This window comes from Lutra lutra, chromosome 11 (assembly GCF_902655055.1).
Source record: "Lutra lutra chromosome 11, mLutLut1.2, whole genome shotgun sequence".
Lineage (NCBI taxonomy): Eukaryota > Metazoa > Chordata > Mammalia > Carnivora > Mustelidae > Lutra > Lutra lutra.
Window position 1 is genome coordinate 15,973,298 of NC_062288.1, and position 18,957 is coordinate 15,992,254.

The following is an 18,957-nucleotide window of genomic DNA, read 5'->3' on the forward strand; positions in this document are numbered from 1 at the left end:
TTAAGGTTCCATACAAATTTTTGGATTATTTGCTCCAGCTCTTTGAAAAATACCACTGGAATTTTGATCGGAATGGCATTAAAAGTATAGATTGCTCTAGACAGTATAGACATTTTTTTTTAAAGATTTTATTTATTTATTTGACAGAGAGATCACAAGCAGGCAGAGAGGCAGGCAGAGAGAGAGGAGGAAGCAGGCTCCCTGCTGAGCAGAGAGCCCGATGTGGGGCTCGATCCCAGGACTCTGAGATCATGACCTGAGCCAAAGGCAGCGGCTTAACCCACTGAGCCACCCAGGCGCCCCAACAGTATAGACATTTTAACAATGTTTATTCTTCCGATCCAAGAGCATGGAATGGTCTTCCATCTTTTTGTGTCTTCTTCAATTTCTTTCATGAGTGTTCTGTAGTTCCTCGAGTACAGATCCTTTACCTCTTTGGTTAGGTTTATTCCCAGGTATCTTATAGTTCTTGGTGCTATAGTAAATGGAATCGATTCTCTAATTTCCCTTTCTGTATTTTCATTGTTAGTGTATAAGAAAGCTACTGATTTCTGTACATTGACTTTGTATCCTGCCACGTTGCTGAATTGTTGTATGAGTTCTAGTAGTTTGGGGGTGGAGTCTTTTGGGTTTTCCATAAAAAGAATCATGTCATCTGCGAAGAGAGAGAGTTTGACTTCTTTATTGCCAATTTGGATACCTTTTAAATCTCTTTGTTGTCTGATTGCTGTTGCTAGGACTTCTAATATTATGTTGAACAAGAGTGGTGAGAGTGGGCATCCTTGTGTTCTCTGATCTCAACAGGAAGGCTGCAAGCTTTTTCCCATTGAGGATGATATTTGCTGTGGGTCTTTCATAGATAGATTTTATGAAGTTCAGGAATGTTCTCTCTATCCCTATACTTTGAAGCATTTTAATCAGGAATGGATGCTGGATTTTGTCAAATGCTTTTTCTGCATCAATTGAGAGGACCATTGCACTACTGGGTATTTACCCCAAAGATACAGATGTAGTGAAAAGAAGGGCCATCCATACCCCAATGTTTATAGCAGCAATTGCCACGGTCACCAAACTGTGGAAAGAACCAAGATGCCCTTCAATGGACGAATGGATAAGGAAGATGTGGTCCATATACACTATGGAGTATTATGCCTCCATCAGAAAGGATGAATACCCAACTTTTGTAGCAACATGGATGGGACTGGAAGAGATTATGCTGAGTGAAATAAGTCAAGCAGAGAGAGTCAGTTATCATATGGTTTCACTTATTTGTGGAGCATAACAAATAGCATGGAGGACAAGGGGAGATGGAGAGGAGAAGGGAGTTGAGGGAAATTGGAGGGGGAAGTGAACCATGAGAGACTATGGACTCTGAAAAACAATCTGAGGGTTTTGAAGCAGCAAGGGGTGGGAGGTTGGGGGAACCAGCTGGTGGGTATTGGAGAGGGCATGGATTGCATGGAGCACTGGGTGTGGTGCAAAAACAATGAATACTGTTACGCTGAAAATAAATTAAAAAAAAAAAGAATTTTCTTCTACTCTAGAGTGACAGCAGTTTTACTTTTTTAATTTTGAGGCCAGGAGACTTCTGGCCCAGCAAGGACTTCCGGGATTGCACAACATTGAGCTTGCCTAGGAGAGTCTGCTCTCAGAGCTGCTCCTGGGGCAGCCTCCTGCCCCTGGCACATACGGTCCCTGAGCAAAGGACAGTCACCCTGAATCCCTGCCCTTCCTCAGCTCCCAGCTTCTATGGTGACACTTATTGTCTGTATTTTTCGATCATAGCCATTCTAATAGGAGTGAGGTGCCATATTATTATCAGTTGGTTTGCCTTTCCAAGAATTGCAGATAAACAACATATAATTTTGTAATTTATTTCCCAAATATTGTATAACACTGTGCTTCTTTTCCATTAACTCTGGCAACCCTATGTGAGGCAGACTTTTGACTTTATAGGAACAGAAATCCTGTCAAACTGACCTGCTATGTATGTACACACATACACAACCACACATACACTTCAAGGAGAGCCAAAGTGGACCAACATACCTGACCACAATTTCTTTTTTTTTTTTTTTTAATTTTTTTATTTTTTTCAGCATAACAGTATTCATTATTTTTGCACCACACCCAGTGCTCCATGCAATCCGTGCCCTCTACAATACCCACCACCTGGTGCCCCCAACCTCCCACCCCCCACCCCTTCAAAATTCTCAGATCGTTTTTCAGAGTCCATAGTCTCTCATGGTTCACCTCCCCTTCCAATTTCCCTCAACTCCCTTCTCCTCTCCATCTCCCCTTGTCCTCCATGCTATTTGTTATGCTCCACAAATAAGTGAAACCATATGATAATTGACTCTCTCTGCTTGACTTATTTCACTCAGCATAATCTCTTCCAGTCCCGTCCATGTTGCTACAAAACTTGGGGATTCATCCTTTCTTTCTTTTTTTTTTTTTTTTTTTACAGCTTTATAAACATATATTTTAATCCCCAGGGGTACAGGTCTGCGAATCGCCAGGTTTACACACTTCACAACACTCACCATAGCACATACCCTCCCCGATATCCATAACCCCACACCCTCTCCCAACCCCTCCCCCCATCAACCCTCAGTTTGTTTTGTGAGATTAAGAGTCACTTATGGTTTGTCTCCCTCCCAATCCCATCTTGTTTCATTTACTCTTCTCCTACCCCCTCGACCCCCCATGTTGCATCTCCTCTCCCTCATATCAGGGAGATCATATGATAGTTGTCTTTCTCCGATTGACTTATTTCGCTAAGCATGATACCCTCTAGTTCCATCCACGTCGTCGCAAATGGCAAGATTTCATTTCTTTTGATGGCTGCATAGTATTCCATTGTGTATATATACCACATCTTCTTTATCCATTCGTCTGTAGATGGACATCTAGGTTCTTTCCATAGTTTGGCTATTGTAGACATTGCTGCTATAAACATTCGGGTGCACGTGCCCCTTCGGATCACTACGTTTGTATCTTTAGGGTAAATACCCAGCAGTGCAATTGCTGGGTCATAGGGTAGTTCTATTTTCAACATTTTGAGGAACCTCCATGCTGTTTTCCAGAGTGGTTGCACCAGCTTGCATTCCCACCAACAGTGTAGGAGGGTTCCCCTTTCTCCGCATCCTCGCCAGCATCTGTCATTTCCTGACTTGTTCATTTTAGCCATTCTGACTGGTGTGAGGTGATATCTCATGGTGGTTTTGATTTGTATTTCCCTGATGCCGAGTGATATGGAGCACTTTTTCATGTGTCTGTTGGCCATCTGGATGTCTTCTTTGCAGAAATGTCTGTTCATGTCCTCTGCCCATTTCTTGATTGGATTATTTGTTCTTTGGGTGTTGAGTTTGCTAAGTTCTTTATAGATTTTGGACACTAGCCCTTTATCTGATATGTCATTTGCAAATATCTTCTCCCATTCTGTCAGTTGTCTTTTGGTTTTGTTCACTGTTTCCTTTGCTGTGCAAAAGCTTTTGATCTTGATAAAATCCCAAAAGTTCATTTTTGCCCTTGCTTCCCTTGCCTTTGGTGATGTTCCTAGGAAGATGTTGCTGCGGCTGACGTCGAAGAGGTTGCTGCCTGTGTTTTCCTCGAGGATTTTGATGGATTCCTTTCTCACATTGAGATCCTTCATCCATTTTGAGTCTATTTTCGTGTGTGGTGTAAGGAAATGATCCAATTTCATTTTTCTGCATGTGGCTGTCCAATTTTCCCAACACCATTTATTGAAGAGGCTCTCTTTGTTCCATTGGACATTCTTTCCTGCTTTGTCGAAGATGAGTTGACCATAGAGTTGAGGGTCCATTTCTGGGCTCTCTATTCTGTTCCATTGATCTATGTGTCTGTTTTTGTGCCAGTACCATGCTGTCTTGATGATGACAGCTTTGTAATAGAGCTTGAAGTCCGGAATTGTGATGCCACCAACTTTGGCTTTCTTTTTCAATATTCTGCTGGCTATTCGAGGTCTTTTCTGGTTCCATATAAATTTGAGGATTATTTGTTCCATTTCTTTGAAAAAAATGGATGGTACTTTGATAGGAATTGCATTAAATGTGTAGATTGCTTTAGGTAGCATAGACATTTTCACAATATTTATTCTTCCAATCCAGGAGCATGGAACATTTTTCCATTTCTTTGTGTCTTCCTCAATTTCTTTCATGAGTACTTTATAGTTTTCTGAGTATAGATTCTTAGTCTCTTTGGTTAGGTTTATTCCTAGGTATCTTATAGTTTTGGGTGCAATTGTAAATGGGATTGACTCCTTAATTTCTCTTTCTTCTGTCTTGTTGTTGGTGTAGAGAAATGCAACTGATTTCTGTGCATTGATTTTATATCCTGACACTTTACTGAATTCCTGTACAAGTTCTAGCAGTTTTGGAGTGGAGTCTTTTGGGTTTTCCACATAGAGTATCATATCATCTGCGAAGAGTGATAGTTTGACTTCTTCTTTGCCGATTTGGATGCCTTTAATTTCCTTTTGTTGTCTGATTGCTGAGGCTAGGACTTCTAGTACTATGTTGAATAGCAGTAATGATAACGGACATCCCTGCCGGGTTCCTGACCTTAGCGGAAAAGCTTTCAGTTTTTCTCCATTGAGAATGATATTTGCGGTGGGTTTTTCATAGATGGCTTTGATAATATTGAGGTATGTGCCGTCTATCCCTACACTTTGAAGAGTTTTGATCAGGAAGGGATGCTGTACTTTGTCAAATGCTTTTTCAGCATCTATGGAGAGTATCATATGGTTCTTGTTCTTTCTTTTATTAATGTGTTGTATCACATTGATTGATTTGCGGATGTTGAACCAGCCTTGCAGCCCTGGAATAAATCCCACTTGGTCGTGGTGAATAATCCTTTTAACGTACTGTTGAATCCTATTGGCTAGTATTTTGGCGAGAATTTTTGCATCTGTGTTCATCAAGGATATTGGTCTGTAGTTCTCTTTTTGTTGGGATCCTTGTCTGGTTTTGGGATCAAGGTGATGCTGGCCTCATAAAATGAGTTTGGAAGTTTTCCTTCTATTGCTATTTTTTGGAACAGTTTCAGGAGAATAGGAATTAGTTCTTCTTTAAATGTTTGGTAGAATTCCCCCGGGAAGCCGTCTGGCCCTGGGCTTTTGTTTGTTTGGAGATTTTTGATGACTGTTTCAATCTCCTTACTGGTTATGGGTCTGTTCAGGCTTTCTATTTCTTCCTGGTTCAGTTGTGGTAGTTTATATGTCTCTAGGAATGCATCCATTTCTTCCAGATTGTCCAATTTGTTGGCGTAGAGTTGCTCATAGTATGTTCTTATAATTGTCTGTATTTCTTTGGTGTTCGTTGTGATCTCTCCTCTTTCATTCATGATTTTATTTATTTGGGTCCTCTCTCTTTTCTTTTTGATAAGTCTGGCCAGGGGTTTATCAATCTTATTAATTCTTTCAAAGAACCAGCTCCTCGTTTCGTTGATTTGTTCTATTGTTTTTATTGTTTCTATTTCATTGATTTCTGCTCTGATCTTTATGATTTCTCTTCTCCTGCTGGGTTTAGGGTTTCTTTCTTGTTCTTTCTCCAGCTCCTTTAGGTGTAGGGTTAGGTTGTGTACCTGAGACCTTTCTTGTTTCTTGAGAAAGGCTTGTACCGCTATATATTTTCCTCTCAGGACTGCCTTTGTTGTGTCCCACAGATTCTGAACTGTTGTGTTTTCATTATCATTTGTTTCCATAATTTTTTTCAATTCTTCTTTGATTTCCTGGTTGACCCATTCATTCTTTAGAAGGATGCTGTTTAGTCTCCATGTATTTGGGTTCTTTCCAAATTTCCTCTTGTTATTGAGTTCTAGCTTTAGAGCATTGTGGTCTGAAAATATGCAGGGAATGATCCCAATCTTTTGATACCAGTTGAGACTTGATTTAGGACCAAGAATGTGATCTATTCTGGAGAACGTTCCATGTGCACTAGAGAAGAATGTGTATTCTGTTGCTTTGGGATGAAATGTTCTGAATAGATCTGTGATGTCCATCTGGTCCAGTGTGTCATTTAAGGCCTTGATTTCCTTGTTGATCTTTTGCTTGGATGATCTGTCCATTTCAGTGAGGGGAGTGTTAAAATCCCCTACTATGATTGTATTCTTGTCGATGTGTTTCTTTGATTTTGTTATTAATTGGTTTATATAGTTGGCTGCTCCCACGTTAGGGGCATAGATATTTAAAATTGTTAGATCTTCTTGTTGGACAGTTCCTTTGAGTATGATATAGTGTCCTTCCTCATCTCTTATTATAATCTTTGGCTTAAAATCTAATTGATCTGATATAAGGATTGCCACTCCTGCTTTCTTCTGATGTCCATTAGCATGGTAAATTCTTTTCCACCCCCTCACTTTAAACCTGGAGGTGTCTTCGGGTGTAAGATGAGTTTCTTGTAGGCAACATATAGATGGTTTTTGTTTTTTTATCCATTCTGATACCCTGTGTCTTTTGATTGGGGCATTTAGCCCATTAACATTCAGGGTAAGTATTGAGAGATATGAATTTAGTGCCATTGTATTGCCTGTAAGGTGACTGTTATTGTATATTGTCTCTGTTTCTTTCTGATCTACTACTTTGAGGGTCTCTCTTTGCTTAGAGGACCCCTTTCAATATTTCCTGTAGAGCTGGTTTGGTATTTGCAAATTCTTTCAGTGTTTGTTTGTCCTGGAAGCTTTTAATCTCTCCGTCTATTTTCAATGATAGCCTAGCTGGATATAGTATTCTTGGCTGCATGTTTTTCTCATTTAGTACTCTGAATATATCATGCCAGCTCTTTCTGGCCTGCCAGGTCTCTGTGGATAAGTCTGCTGCCAATCTAATATTTTTACCATTGTACGTTACAGACTTCTTTTCCCGGGCTGCTTTCAGGATCTTTTCTTTGTCACTAAGACTTGTCAATTTTACTATTAGGTGACGGGGTGTAGACCTATTCTTATTGATTTTGAGGGGGGTTCTCTGAACCTCCTGGATTTTGATGCTTGTTCCCTTTGCCATATTGGGGAAATTCTCTCCAATAATTCTCTCCAATATACCTTCTGCTCCCCTCTCTGTTTCCTCTTCTTCTGGAATCCCAATTATTCTAATGTTGTTTCGTCTTATGGTGTCACTTATCTCTCGAATTCTCCCCTCGTGGTCCAGTAGCTGTTTGTCCCTCTTTTGCTCAGCTTCTTTATTCTCTGTCATTTGGTCTTCTATATCGCTAATTCTTTCTTTTGCCTCATTTATCCTAGCAGTGAGAGCCTCCATTTTTGATTGCACCTCATTAATAGCTTTTTTGATTTCAACTTGGTTAGATTTTAGTTCTTTTATTTCTCCAGAAAGGGCTTTTATATCTCCCGAGAGGGTTGCTTTAATATCTTCCATGCCTTTTTCAAGCCCGGCTAGAACCTTGAGAATCATCATTCTGAACTCTATATCTGACATATTACCAATGTCTGTATTGATTAGGTCCCTAGCCTTTGGTACTGCCTCTTGTTCTTTTTTTTGTTGTGAATTTTTCCGCCTTGTCATTTTGTCCAGATAAGAGTATATGAAGGAGCAAGTAAAATACTAAAAGGGTGGCAACAACCCCAGGAAAATATGCTTTAGCCAAATCAGAAGAGATCCTGAATTGTGAGGGGGGAGAAAGGGGATAAAAAGGGGTTCAGAAAGAAAGAAAGAAAAAAAAACTATTAAAAAAAAGAAAGCCGATAAAGAAATAAATATAAAAAGAGGAAAAAATATATATATATTAGATAAACTATTTAAAAAACGTTAAAAAAAAGAAAATGGTAAAAGTTAAAAAAAATTTAGCAGAAGAAGAGAAAAAGAAAAAAAAATTGAAAAAGAAAAAAAAATTAAATTAACTGCAAGGCTAAAAAATCATGGGGAGAAAGCCATGAGTTCCGTGCTTTGCTTTCTTCTCCTCTGGAATTCCGCCGTTCTCCTTGGTAGGTGAACTTGGTCCTGGCTGGGTTTCCCGTAGATCTTCTGGGGGAGGGGCCCGTTGTAGTGATTCTCAAGCGTCTTTGCCCCAGGCGGAGTTGCACCGCCCTTACCCCGGGCCGCGCTGAGTCATCCGCTCGGGTTCGCTTTCGGGAGCTTTTGTTCCCTGAGCGCTTTCCGTAGAGTCCGGAGGACGGGAATAAAGATGGCGGCCTCCCGGTCTCCGGCCCGGAGGAGCCGAGAGCCCGGGGCCCCACTCCTCAGTGCGCCCTCAGAGAACAGTGCCAAATGACTCTCGTCACCCTGGCCTCCGTCCGCGCTCCGAGCTGACCGAGCCTGTGACCAGTTCAAGGCATCCCTGAGCTGAGAGTCACTCCTCGGCTCTGTCTCTGCAGCCGGCTTCCCCGTTCTAATACCGGTAAGCTCTGCGACACTGAGACACCCCCGATCCTTCTGCGACCCTGCGGGACCTGAGGCCGCGCTTACCCCGCCTGGGCTTCACCCCAGTTAAGCCTCTGGAGCGATGTCCCTCAGCAGAACAGACTTTTAAAAGTCCTGATTTTGCTCCGTTGCTCCGCCGCTCGCCGGGAGCCGGCCCCTCCCCCCGCGGTCTATCTTCCCGTCGCTTTGGATTCACTTCTCCGCCAGTCCTACCTTGCAGAAAGTGGTTGATTTTCTGTTTCTGGAATTGCTGTTCTTCTTCTCTTCAATCTCCCGTTGGATTTGTAGGTGTTTGCAATCTTTAGATAAGCTATTTAGCTGATCTCCCGCTACCCGAAGTAGTCTCAGCCTGCTACTTCTCCGCCATCTTGACTCCTCCCTCTGACCTCAATTTCTTTTAATACAGCAAGTTCAATGATTACCAAATTCACTCACCTTTTAAAACGAGTCCTTGGTGAAGAATGTCTAAAAACCTGTCATTCTCTGTTGTCTGACAATACTCATGTGTGCCTCATGGGTTTTATTATTCTCATGGTTACAAAATAGAATTTAATGTTTGAAAGGGTCCTGGCCCAGTGCCTGACAGGGGGTGGGTGTTCTGCATGTAGTGACTGAGTTTGAAATGCCAGGTCCACATGACGAGAGGTGCACACAGCAGAGAGGAGGGGGTGGGGGTTCTAATCCCACCTCAGCTGCTCACGGTTCTGTCATATTGAGTCACTTGCATTTTGGCAGCTGTTTTCTCATCTTTAAAGATGAGGAACGATGAGGGTTCTGGAAGAAAGGCTTTCCTTTTGTTGGGGAAAGACCTTCCTCTGCCCTTTGGTCCTTCTACCTAGACTTAAAATCAAAGTGATATGAGACAGATTAACAGGAGAAAATCAAATTTAATAGGCAGGCATGTGAGAAGTCCACAAAGACACAAGAATTCTGAAGACAATGAGGCAACAGGAAGCTTTTAAGAGCTAAGGAGAGGGGCAGGGTCTGAGGACACAAAGGGGCCAGGAGCGGGGGAGTGAGAGGAGGTGTTTGGAAGAACAAGATTGCCCAGTTATGCAGATGATTCCTTAGATGAAGGGGAGTCTTTGTTAGTAGCTGTCTTGCTGCCACAGGCTCTCCTTTCCAGGGTAAATATCTGCTGTTTCGGGAGAGGCAGAAGCTTTTCCTGCATCTGCTGGGTTTTGATTATTTTAATTCAGAACAGTCTTCATGCTGAGTGGCCCATCAGGGGCAGCCTGTCCTGGGTCCCCTACACTGTCCATCTTCTGTGATTCCATAGCAAAGTGTGATTCCCCAGCATGCTACTTATGATTTGGTTTTAAACATGGGGTTACTTGTCTAACAAAGAGAAATTATTTTTAACCGTTTCTTCAACACAGTGTTATAAAGGTTTAACTTGAAAATAAAAGAAAGAATATTTTATGCACAGTCTTCTCATCAAAATGTATCAGTGACTTTCCTGGTTTGAATTTTCGAGCTTTGTCCTTTCCACTAAGAGTTAACATCGCATGTACAACCAATTTATTCCCGTGACTAAGGGAGGAAGTCAAACTAGATTAGATCTCACATTCTCCCATGGTCAGAAGGGAGCTGTCCCAGGTCAGACGAAGCACAGGAGCCTCTCAGAGTTTCTGTGAAAGTTCAAGCTTCAGCACCTGGCTCTTTGCACAGGGTCTGCCTGAGTCCACACCTGCTCTGACCCCCGTCTCTCCCCTGGGGCTGAGGTCAGGGGGCATCAGAGCAGTTTCCTTCATGGCAGCAGTGGGATGACCTGGGGGGACAGCAAGTGTTGCTCCCTCAAGAGCCACCTGATTTCTCTCTTCCTGGAGACCATAGGGTCTTGCTCAGGACCCTCCACTCTCTACATGAGTGTGGGGTGAAGTCTTGGCTACTCTTTGTGTCTGGCCCAGAAGGTTTCCTTTATTTTTTAAAATATGTGCATCTTTTAACAAATATGACCTTTCAGCACCACTTACACAAGAGCACAGATGTACCACAGCAAGAAGAGAAGTAGACGAACACAATTGTCACCTTTTGAAATGCGTTTCCAGGCCCAGGATGGATCCATTCCTCCCTGGGGTGCCAAGTTGGCAAACGGAAACTTAGGTAACTTCCCTGTCCCTGTAAATGCTGCCCTTGACCAAAAACACAGTATATCCCAACTAGGCAGGCACCAAACACCAGGAATCTCTAATAATTCTCTTGTTCTAAGTAAGATCAGATATGCAACCCCAGCCAATCAGTCTAAGCCAAATAGTCTCTCCTTAGTCTCTGACTGACTTGCTATTCCTCCCTGTTTCCCCTTTACTGCTTCTAAGTCTCTATAAAACTCTCTCTTGCCCAAGTTCCCTGGGGAAAAGTGTCCCCTGCTTGTGAGAAACTGAACTCCCCAATCCATGGACTGTTCTCCTTTGAATAAAGGGCACCACACCCTACAGACTGAATTGTTTCACTTTTGTCACCTGACACACAGAAGAGAGTACTTGGCTGGAGGTTTGACACAGACTTCATTACACACTAAGTCTGGTCATGGCCAACAGGTGTTTGAATAAAAACAGTAATTGAGAGAAATAGAGTTTTGAATGCTGAAAATTTATTTTCATGAAACAACAGATGGTTGAGGATTATCCCCCCAAAAGTAAGACTTACATACTGATAGAAATCTAGAAAAATAGAAAGAAAAGAGGTCACCCAATTTCTCACCACACATATTGCTCACCTTCTATTTTCAGACTCTGTCCACCTTTCATTTTCCTGTGCAGACGTCACCCTCATTGTCACTCTCTTTTCCACTTAAGACTTCAGCACAGCTGCCCTAGACACCTGCCGAGGGTCTGAATGATGGCCCTGGATTATTCTTTAAGCAGAGTATCCTAGTCAACTCCTCACCGGCTCAGCATAACCTCAAGGCCTGCATTTTGGGACCCTTGAGCCTTGAATCTTGGTAGGAGCTCAGCGTGTGTGCGTCTCAGTGTTTACAAACAGAAGGAGCTCAGGAGCTGGGTCTGGTAGTGGGTGTGAAGGGCCCAAACCTCCTGCCACAGCCAAGTCCCCTTCCTGGCCATTTCCACTGCCCTCTCCCTCCAGGTTGATAGGCTATCATTAGCATAACTGATGATCACTGCAATACCCATGAGGCCTTTGTATACTGTCACAACTAAAAGGGAATGTTCATTTCAGTTGAAGGTCAATGCTACCTTGGCTGAATTGAAACTTCATTTTAGATGCATTTCTCAGCTAACACTTCCTGAGGCTCTGCCCTTACTATTTCTGAGAATCTGACCCTGGAACTGCAGGACCTGGTCCCACCTGCCCCCTGGTCAGCACTAGCCCCTGGATCAATGCAGTCCTCTTCCTCTGAACCCCCCCACCCCTGATTTTATAAAATTGTAATATTTCCTGAAATCCTACACTATGAGGACCCCAGAAATCATCTACTTCAACCAGCGCAGTTTTGATGTAAAACAATCCCCAATATTTCTTGAGCATTTTCTCTATATCTGGGGCAGGCTACCTGTTTGTTAACATTCCCTGCTTACTCTGCACGCAACCTAATGTGGTCCCTTTGACATATGAGGAAAAGGAAGAGAATAGATTGCCCAAGACTAGCCAGCTATTATGTTTATGTTAGGGCATTTGCATCTTCTGAGGAGATTTCTGGGAGAAATACTCCAGTGCTAGCTCAGGGGACCTGTTGCCTCTTCAGCAGGCATCTTTGTTCTGGGCTTGTCCCTGCCTCCCAAGCAGCCTGCACACCCATTGCTCTATCAGTACTGAGTGGCCATTTGAAGCTTGAGATTTACTGAGGTTTATTGAGATTTATTCCCAGTGAGACCTGCCTCACATCCCCACCTAATTCCCTGTAGGCATGCAGCCTTGGAAGAGTTACTTAAAATACAAGCCAGGCTATTCCCGTTCTAATATAATTCCCATTCTAATATAGCAATATTTATTCCCCAGGGTTGTTTTCAGGATTTGATCAAATAATTAGTGCAGTGCCCAGGTGTACTGCTCTTCAATCAAGGATTTCTTTTTTTTTTTTTTTTAATTTATTTGACAGATCACCAGTAGGCAGAGAGGCAGGCAGAGAGAGAGAGGAGGAGGAGGCAGGCTCCCTGCTGAGCAGAGAGCCCGATGCAGGACTCGATCCCAGGACCCTGGGATCACGACCTGAGCCGAAGGCAGAGGCTTTAACCACTGAGCCACCCAGGCGCCCCCAATCAAGGATTTCTATTATCACTGGTGCTCTCATTGCACCAAGATTCCTCAGTGTTTCTCAGCAGCCTGACCACTGATGGTCTGTCAGCACTGCCCTCCTTGTGGTTAAACCTGTCCCAGCCCTCTGGCCCCACCCTCACTGCAGCCTCTCTCTCACCAGTTACCTGTAGGCCCCTCAGGGAATCAGATGCTCGGCCCTGACAGAGGTTGCCCTCTGCCACCTCCCAGGCAGTCTCCTCCCAGCAGGAGCAGCTGCAAGGTCCCCCTGGGCTTTTCTCTCCCTGGTGGGAAGGAGAATCATGCTGGGTCCACTTGCCATCTTTTGTGCCCTCCTGTTTTCCGGTAGGTGCTGACTCCCTCCCTGGTGCAGGATGGGTGAGACACCATCAGGCTCCTGCCACCACCTCACCACTGTCCCCATTGCAGGTGGCCACGCAGAGATGAGGCTGGAGCAGGCAGCTATAGTCGTGGTATGTGAGAGCACCTCAGCTACCCTGTCTTGCACAGCCAACACCAAGATCAACTACATCCACTGGTACTGCCACCAGGAGGGAAAGTCCCTCCAGAGGATCCTCCATCTGACCATGGACCAATCTGTCATCCACTGGGATTTGGTTGAGAAAGCAGAAAAAGTTACCGCCATAGGGGTCAAGGATGGTTATAGCTGTACCCTGTTAGTGTTGAAGCTGGAGAAGAGTGACAAGGACATGTACTACTGCACTTTCTGGGAATACCACAGCCCTGTGCTCTGACCAGGTCTCTGTCTCCCAAGGCACTCCATGCCTGGCAACTTCCACTGGCTCTGGGTCACTGGGGTTGCTCTGGGGTCAGCCTTCAGCACCCTGTACTCCCCTGGCGCTCCCTCCATTGGTCCACTGCACAGAACCCTGGAGGGCAAGGAGCCCCTGGTGTGTAGGCTGGCACAGACCCAGGGAGCTGTCCATCTGGAAGGACTTCTCTGAAGATCGTCCAGTGCAGCATTTCTGAGGCGTTTGGAGGAGAATCTGTGCTGCTCAATGCAGGAGCCACTAGCCACTAGCCTTATGTGGCTCCTGAGCTTTCGAAATGTAGCTAGTTCACTAGTCCAAGCTGAGAGGGGCTGCTTGTGTGACATACAAACCATTTTGTCGAAGACTACAAAAAGAAGATTAAATATCTCATTAATGATCTCTATAATGAGTGCATGCTTGAAATGACTTCGGATATCTTGGATTACTAAATAAAAATGGTTCTAAAGTGAATTTTACTTCCTTTTTACCCTTTTTAATGTAACAGCCATACAATATTTATTTTTGGCTCCGATTGCTGACCCTCATTTATTTACATTAAATAGCACCCCAATACACCGGCAACTGAGAAATCTGACTATGCCCTGAAGAATGTGCAAATAAAATGTGGTGCAAATAATGTCAAGGGTGACAGAATCTTTGAAGATTTACCACAAAATGGTTGAAACTGAGGTTGGACGTCACCTCCTGATTCCAGTTTCTAAGTTGCTGTCCCGCCCACTGCTTTTTACTTTGCAGTGGAGACTCAGTGAGCAGAAGCACAGCGAACAGTAGGGCTAACTTCTCAGCACCCCCATGTGCTGGCATGCCCAGTGCTCAACTCCTGTGGGGGGACATGATCCTCAGGCAGCATGATGCACCAACCCTGGGTGAGACCCGAGGCCCTCAGGCTTCCAATTCTCCTTGCATGCGACTCCATATGGAATTTGGGGGCCAGATTCCCCTGACTTCTGTTCTCTCATCTGTAAAATGAGGACATTTCATGGTTAAGATTACATGACTGGTTTCTGTATAAAGCAAAATTACACAAATAAGATATTATTATATTCACTATCTTCTCTGTCAACTGATTCAAAAGACGAAAGGAAGGAAGGAAGGAAGGAAGGAAGGAAGGAAGGAAGAAAGGAAGAAAGGAAGAAAGAAAGAAAGAAAGAAAGAAAGAAAGAAAGAACAAAACTGGTATTACTTATCCTCTAGCCCCAAACAGGATAACACCTGCTGTTGTATGTAGGGAAGAAGAAAAATCTCTCTGAGGAGGCCCAAGCTGAATTAAACCCATTTTCAATTGAAATTTCAAAGTCTACGTACAGCTTAGTTGCATTGCTAAACATGATGCTTGAAAGTCTACATGATCTCAAGGAAATTGGTCTTTAGGGTTCACTAACTCCTCATCTATCCCCCTGAGCTTCTGTTTTTTGTAGTGGGAGATTTTTAATTTAGACATGCTTTGTTTTGAAAGACCCCGACTAACACCCTGACCTTGTACTGAAGGCCTGGGTCGAGACTAACATCTCCAGCGTGTTCAGGAAGGGGAGGGTGTGGAGGGGCAGAAAGTTATGTTCACTCTGTTTTGGGGGTCTTCCTTCATCTGTCTCCCCCATTTCCTATTACAACCAAACCTCTTCCTCTTGTTGCACCTTCTCAGTGCCTGACTCCACAGACAAATATCTCTGAGACCCAATATTACCACTTAGTTACAGAGAAATTTGCTAAGTATGAAGACTCTTTCATGAGACATCATTCCAAATCAGCTAAAATCCAAGTTGCCAACATGATTCTGTAGTGTCTTTGAGTTACACATAACTAAAAGGACAGTGGCCTTGTGCCTGGAGCAAACAACCCTGTGGTGGGGTGGAAGCAAGTCCAACTTTAGAGACATTTACTGCTCCTGCCCTTCTCCTTGTGGCTAAGGTGAGCTTCACCAAGGACACTCTGGTCACACACAGCAAAGGCAAACCAGGCAAAGGCCAGTCAGCCCTCCTGCCCTAAGTAAACTTTTGCTAATTAAAGGGTCGTTTAAATATCTGACACTGAAAGCTTCTTATTAAAGTATAAGGCACTGAGTACAGTGGTGATTCCATTAATATCTGTTGAAGTGAAATTGATATTTTGGCTATTAGAGAGGGGCTCACATTACCTCATGGGTGGGGGATTTTGCATAGATGGATGCTTGAAATATCCTGATAATTTGGGCTCAACTCATTTATTTCATTCCTGAGGTGGGTGAGACATAAGGTGTTTGAATAATTTGACCAACGTTATGTTATCATATTAAAGCTGATTAAGAACACCTAAAATATCAAGATTTCATAGTTACATTACCCCTTATCAAGTGACCATGCATAGTAGTACTCTATAAAAATTGATGTCTGTTACCTCAGAGTCACTTTGTGAAAATCACAGTTCTAAAAATGGCCTGGCACATCTAGAATTTCATGTTGACACTTTGGTGCTGGGTGCTCTTTATGTTCAGGTTCAGGGATGCGGCCTGGGGCAAGGAAAGGGCACAATTTCAGAAAGGTCACCTCTAAGCTTGGGGTGAGAAAATTTTTTTTATGTCCCTTCCACATTTCCTGAATTGTCACATAAAAACCTTGTATTGCTTTTGAATTTTGCTTTAAAATTTATTTTAAAAAGAATTCACATGACCCTTGGCCTCAGTCCCTCAGTGGTGGTGGTGGATTTTGTATGTGTGTGTGTGTGTGTGTATATATATATATATATATATATATATATATATATTTTTTTTTTTTTTTTAAAGAAAGGATAGTAATAAACAACTGAAGTTTCTGTATACTATTATCAAACCTTAGGTTTCTTTTTTTTTTAAGATTTTATTTATTTATTTGACAGAGAGATCACAAGCAGGCAGAGAGGCAGGCAGAGAGAGAGGAGGAAGCAGGCTCCCTGCTGAGCAGAGAGCCCGATGTGGGGCTCGATCCCAGGACTCTGAGATCATGACCTGAGCCGAAAGCAGCGGCTTAACCCACTGAGCCACCCAAGCGCCCAATATATATATATATATATTTTTTTTTAATTTTATTTTATTTTTTCAGTGTTCCAAGATTCATGGTTTATGTACCACACCCAGTGGTGTATTATATAGTCATGGTCAAGATTAAGTCTCCAGACCTTCCTGGCAAGAGGAAGGAGGAGCTACTTAAAGGTCAGGAGAACTGGAAGGAGGAGCTGTCCAGCTAGGCCTCAATACAGTGCCAGGAGGCGCTGCTGCCAACCTCAAGGACAGAGTTGTTCACAAATGCATCACCTGTGTCCTCACCATCACCAACCAGACCAGAAAGAAAACATCAGGAAATTCTACAAGGGTAAGAAGTACAAGCCCAAGATATGGATCTACAGCCCAAGAAGACATGGACCTGGCTGCCAGTTGAACAAGCAGGCAGAGAACCTGAGGACCAAGAAGCAGCTGTGGAAGGGATGGCAGTCCTGGCAGCCGAAGGACGCAGTCAAGCCCTGAGGACCCGCGTCCATGAAACACAGGCAAACTGGGAAAAAAAAATATCATTCACTACATTCTTTTTTTTTTTTTTTGTAGGGACTAACACACCCTTTTAATATGTTTTTAAATATTTTTAAGGTTTAAAAAGTGTTTAAAGTTTGTAGTTCCTAGTAGGAAAACATTATCTGAATGAATACCCTAATGGCAAACCATTGTAGAATGTTTCAGTTGCATGGGGAACAGAGGGGTAGGGATTCTCTTCACAGCACCCCAGCTTTCTTCATGAGAAGGTCGGAGGTACACTGGTTTGTATTATTGCGACATCCATTAGGTGATCGAAGCTGCTTTTCCTTCAGCAAGGGCTTTATTTGTCAGAAGGGCATTATGCTTGACCTCCAAATTTGGCTGACAATTTACTAATGAGATTCATAACCTTTGGGTTGCTCTGATATTTTGACATACTCGCTGGGTTCTGGGCCACATCCTGGAAGGCCACCATAACTTCTGGATCCCGCATGGCTGCAAGAACTTCCGGATCACTAAGAGTTTCATTGAGCCCAGGCATTCCTGCCATTCCAGGCATCCCCCCTGCCATTCCAGGCATTCCTCCAGGAAAATTACCAGGCATTCCCCCTGGAAAGCCACCTGGGAAAGAGCCATACTGAGCTCCTGATTGTCCTCTGGCGTCTTCCTCCCTCTGGGCGCTCTCATGTTCTTCCCGAGCCTTCTTAACCCTTTCTATTCTTTCTTTGATCTCTCGCTCTTCACGTTTTCGCTCATATTTTCTCCGATGTTCAGCAATTTTCTGGGCCCTCGGTTGAACTTCTTTCAGCATTGCACTAGCATCTTCATCATAATCCAGTTTACAAGCAAAGGCAAGATCATGCGCTGCTTCTTCCCAATGACCCAGAAGTCTATGTGCTTTCCTGCGCCGCTTACAAGGCAGAGCTGAATCAGGATTTATTTCAATAGCTCTGTCACAGTCTTGAATGGCAGCATTTGGCTTCTGTACTTTGATGAAGACACTGGCTCTCTTGGCATACAGAATGGCCAAGCGAGGATTTAGTTTGATGGCATCTGTGAACAAGTCAATGGCTTTCTGTAGTTCACCATCATTTAGGGCATCGATGGCAGCCACTTTTTTATCATTTGCCTGATCCATCATTTCCTCGGTTATCTCTACATTTTCATCTCCCATTTCTTGAGGGGCATCGGTATTTGGTTCAATCACACTTTCATTGTCAATTTCTAGATCACTCTCCTCACTTGATGGTTCATCTGTCTTTATGTTTTCCTCCGCCTTCTTACTATCTGGTTTTTCTTCCTTGATACTGTCTTCTGATTTAGTTTTATGAGTGAAAGGTGGTATTTTACCCCCCATGCTCTCCACCCACTCCCGCAGGAAATGCATTTCCTCGGTGTGCAGAACGCTCTGATCCTGCTTACACATTTTCACGAAAGCCCGAAGCTTGCTCACTTTGTGGGGGTCCATGGTCCAGAGGCAGTGGCAGGCGGCAGGCGCGGCTGAGGTTGTGACCCAATTCCAGGCGCGGGTACTAGCTCAGCGTGATCGAGTGGAACGGGTCATTCACTACATTCTTAATACTAAAAATCATTGCATATTTTTGAGCACTTAGGCACAACATGTCAGATTTGATGGTCAGGAAGGCCTGTAATTGGCTCTGTCCTGATCACTTTTCTCCCCTTTCCTCAAACAACCTTGGCTTCTTTTACAAATTTTCTCTCCTGATTCCCATTGACTCTCCACCACGTTAGAGACAAGGTTCACCCTTGAGAGAGCTCAGAGTAGATTCTGGGAAGTGTCTTTTCCTCTGTGTAGGACAGACATCAGGTACTACAGAGAGGATCACAAATATTCAGGCTTCTTATTCACACTGTAATATAACGTTCTTGCTTTCTTTAAGTCTCTTTTCTCCACATGAAGGTGCAGGAATGAGATCCTCTCAAGCAGAATGGCAGGCAGTTTTCACACAACTATAATTTCTTTAGCAAAGTTGTTTGGCATTTTCATTGCCTGAACACATGATCTCCTAATTTCAAGGAATGTTGCTAGAAAATCATTTTCACATCATCTTCAC

General features: G+C 43.4%; 1 protein-coding gene and 1 gene segment (V, D, J or C); one reads left to right on the plus strand and one right to left on the minus strand.

Annotated features, from left to right (window-relative positions):
- Window positions 1-12,869: 12,869 nt before the first annotated feature.
- LOC125081306 (T cell receptor gamma variable 4-like) lies at window positions 12,870-13,362 on the plus strand. The segment is given in 2 exon segments: window positions 12,870-12,952; window positions 13,037-13,362. Coding segments are annotated over 2 exon segments (369 nt in total).
- Window positions 13,363-16,974: 3,612 nt separating this feature from the next.
- On the minus strand, window positions 16,975-18,432 carry LOC125080596 (hsc70-interacting protein-like). Of its 2 annotated transcripts, XM_047694493.1 has the most exons (2): window positions 18,336-18,420; window positions 16,975-18,240 (listed from the first exon to the last, which is right to left on the minus strand). In XM_047694493.1, exon 2 carries the CDS (start codon window positions 18,237-18,239, stop codon window positions 17,241-17,243), a length of 999 nt encoding a protein of 332 aa, XP_047550449.1. In that variant the 5' UTR covers window position 18,240; window positions 18,336-18,420; the 3' UTR covers window positions 16,975-17,240. The 2 variants fall into 2 exon arrangements, with proteins under 2 accessions (XP_047550449.1, XP_047550448.1); XM_047694492.1 differs by having other exon boundaries at window positions 16,975-18,432.
- Between the last annotated feature and the right edge of the window lie 525 nt (window positions 18,433-18,957).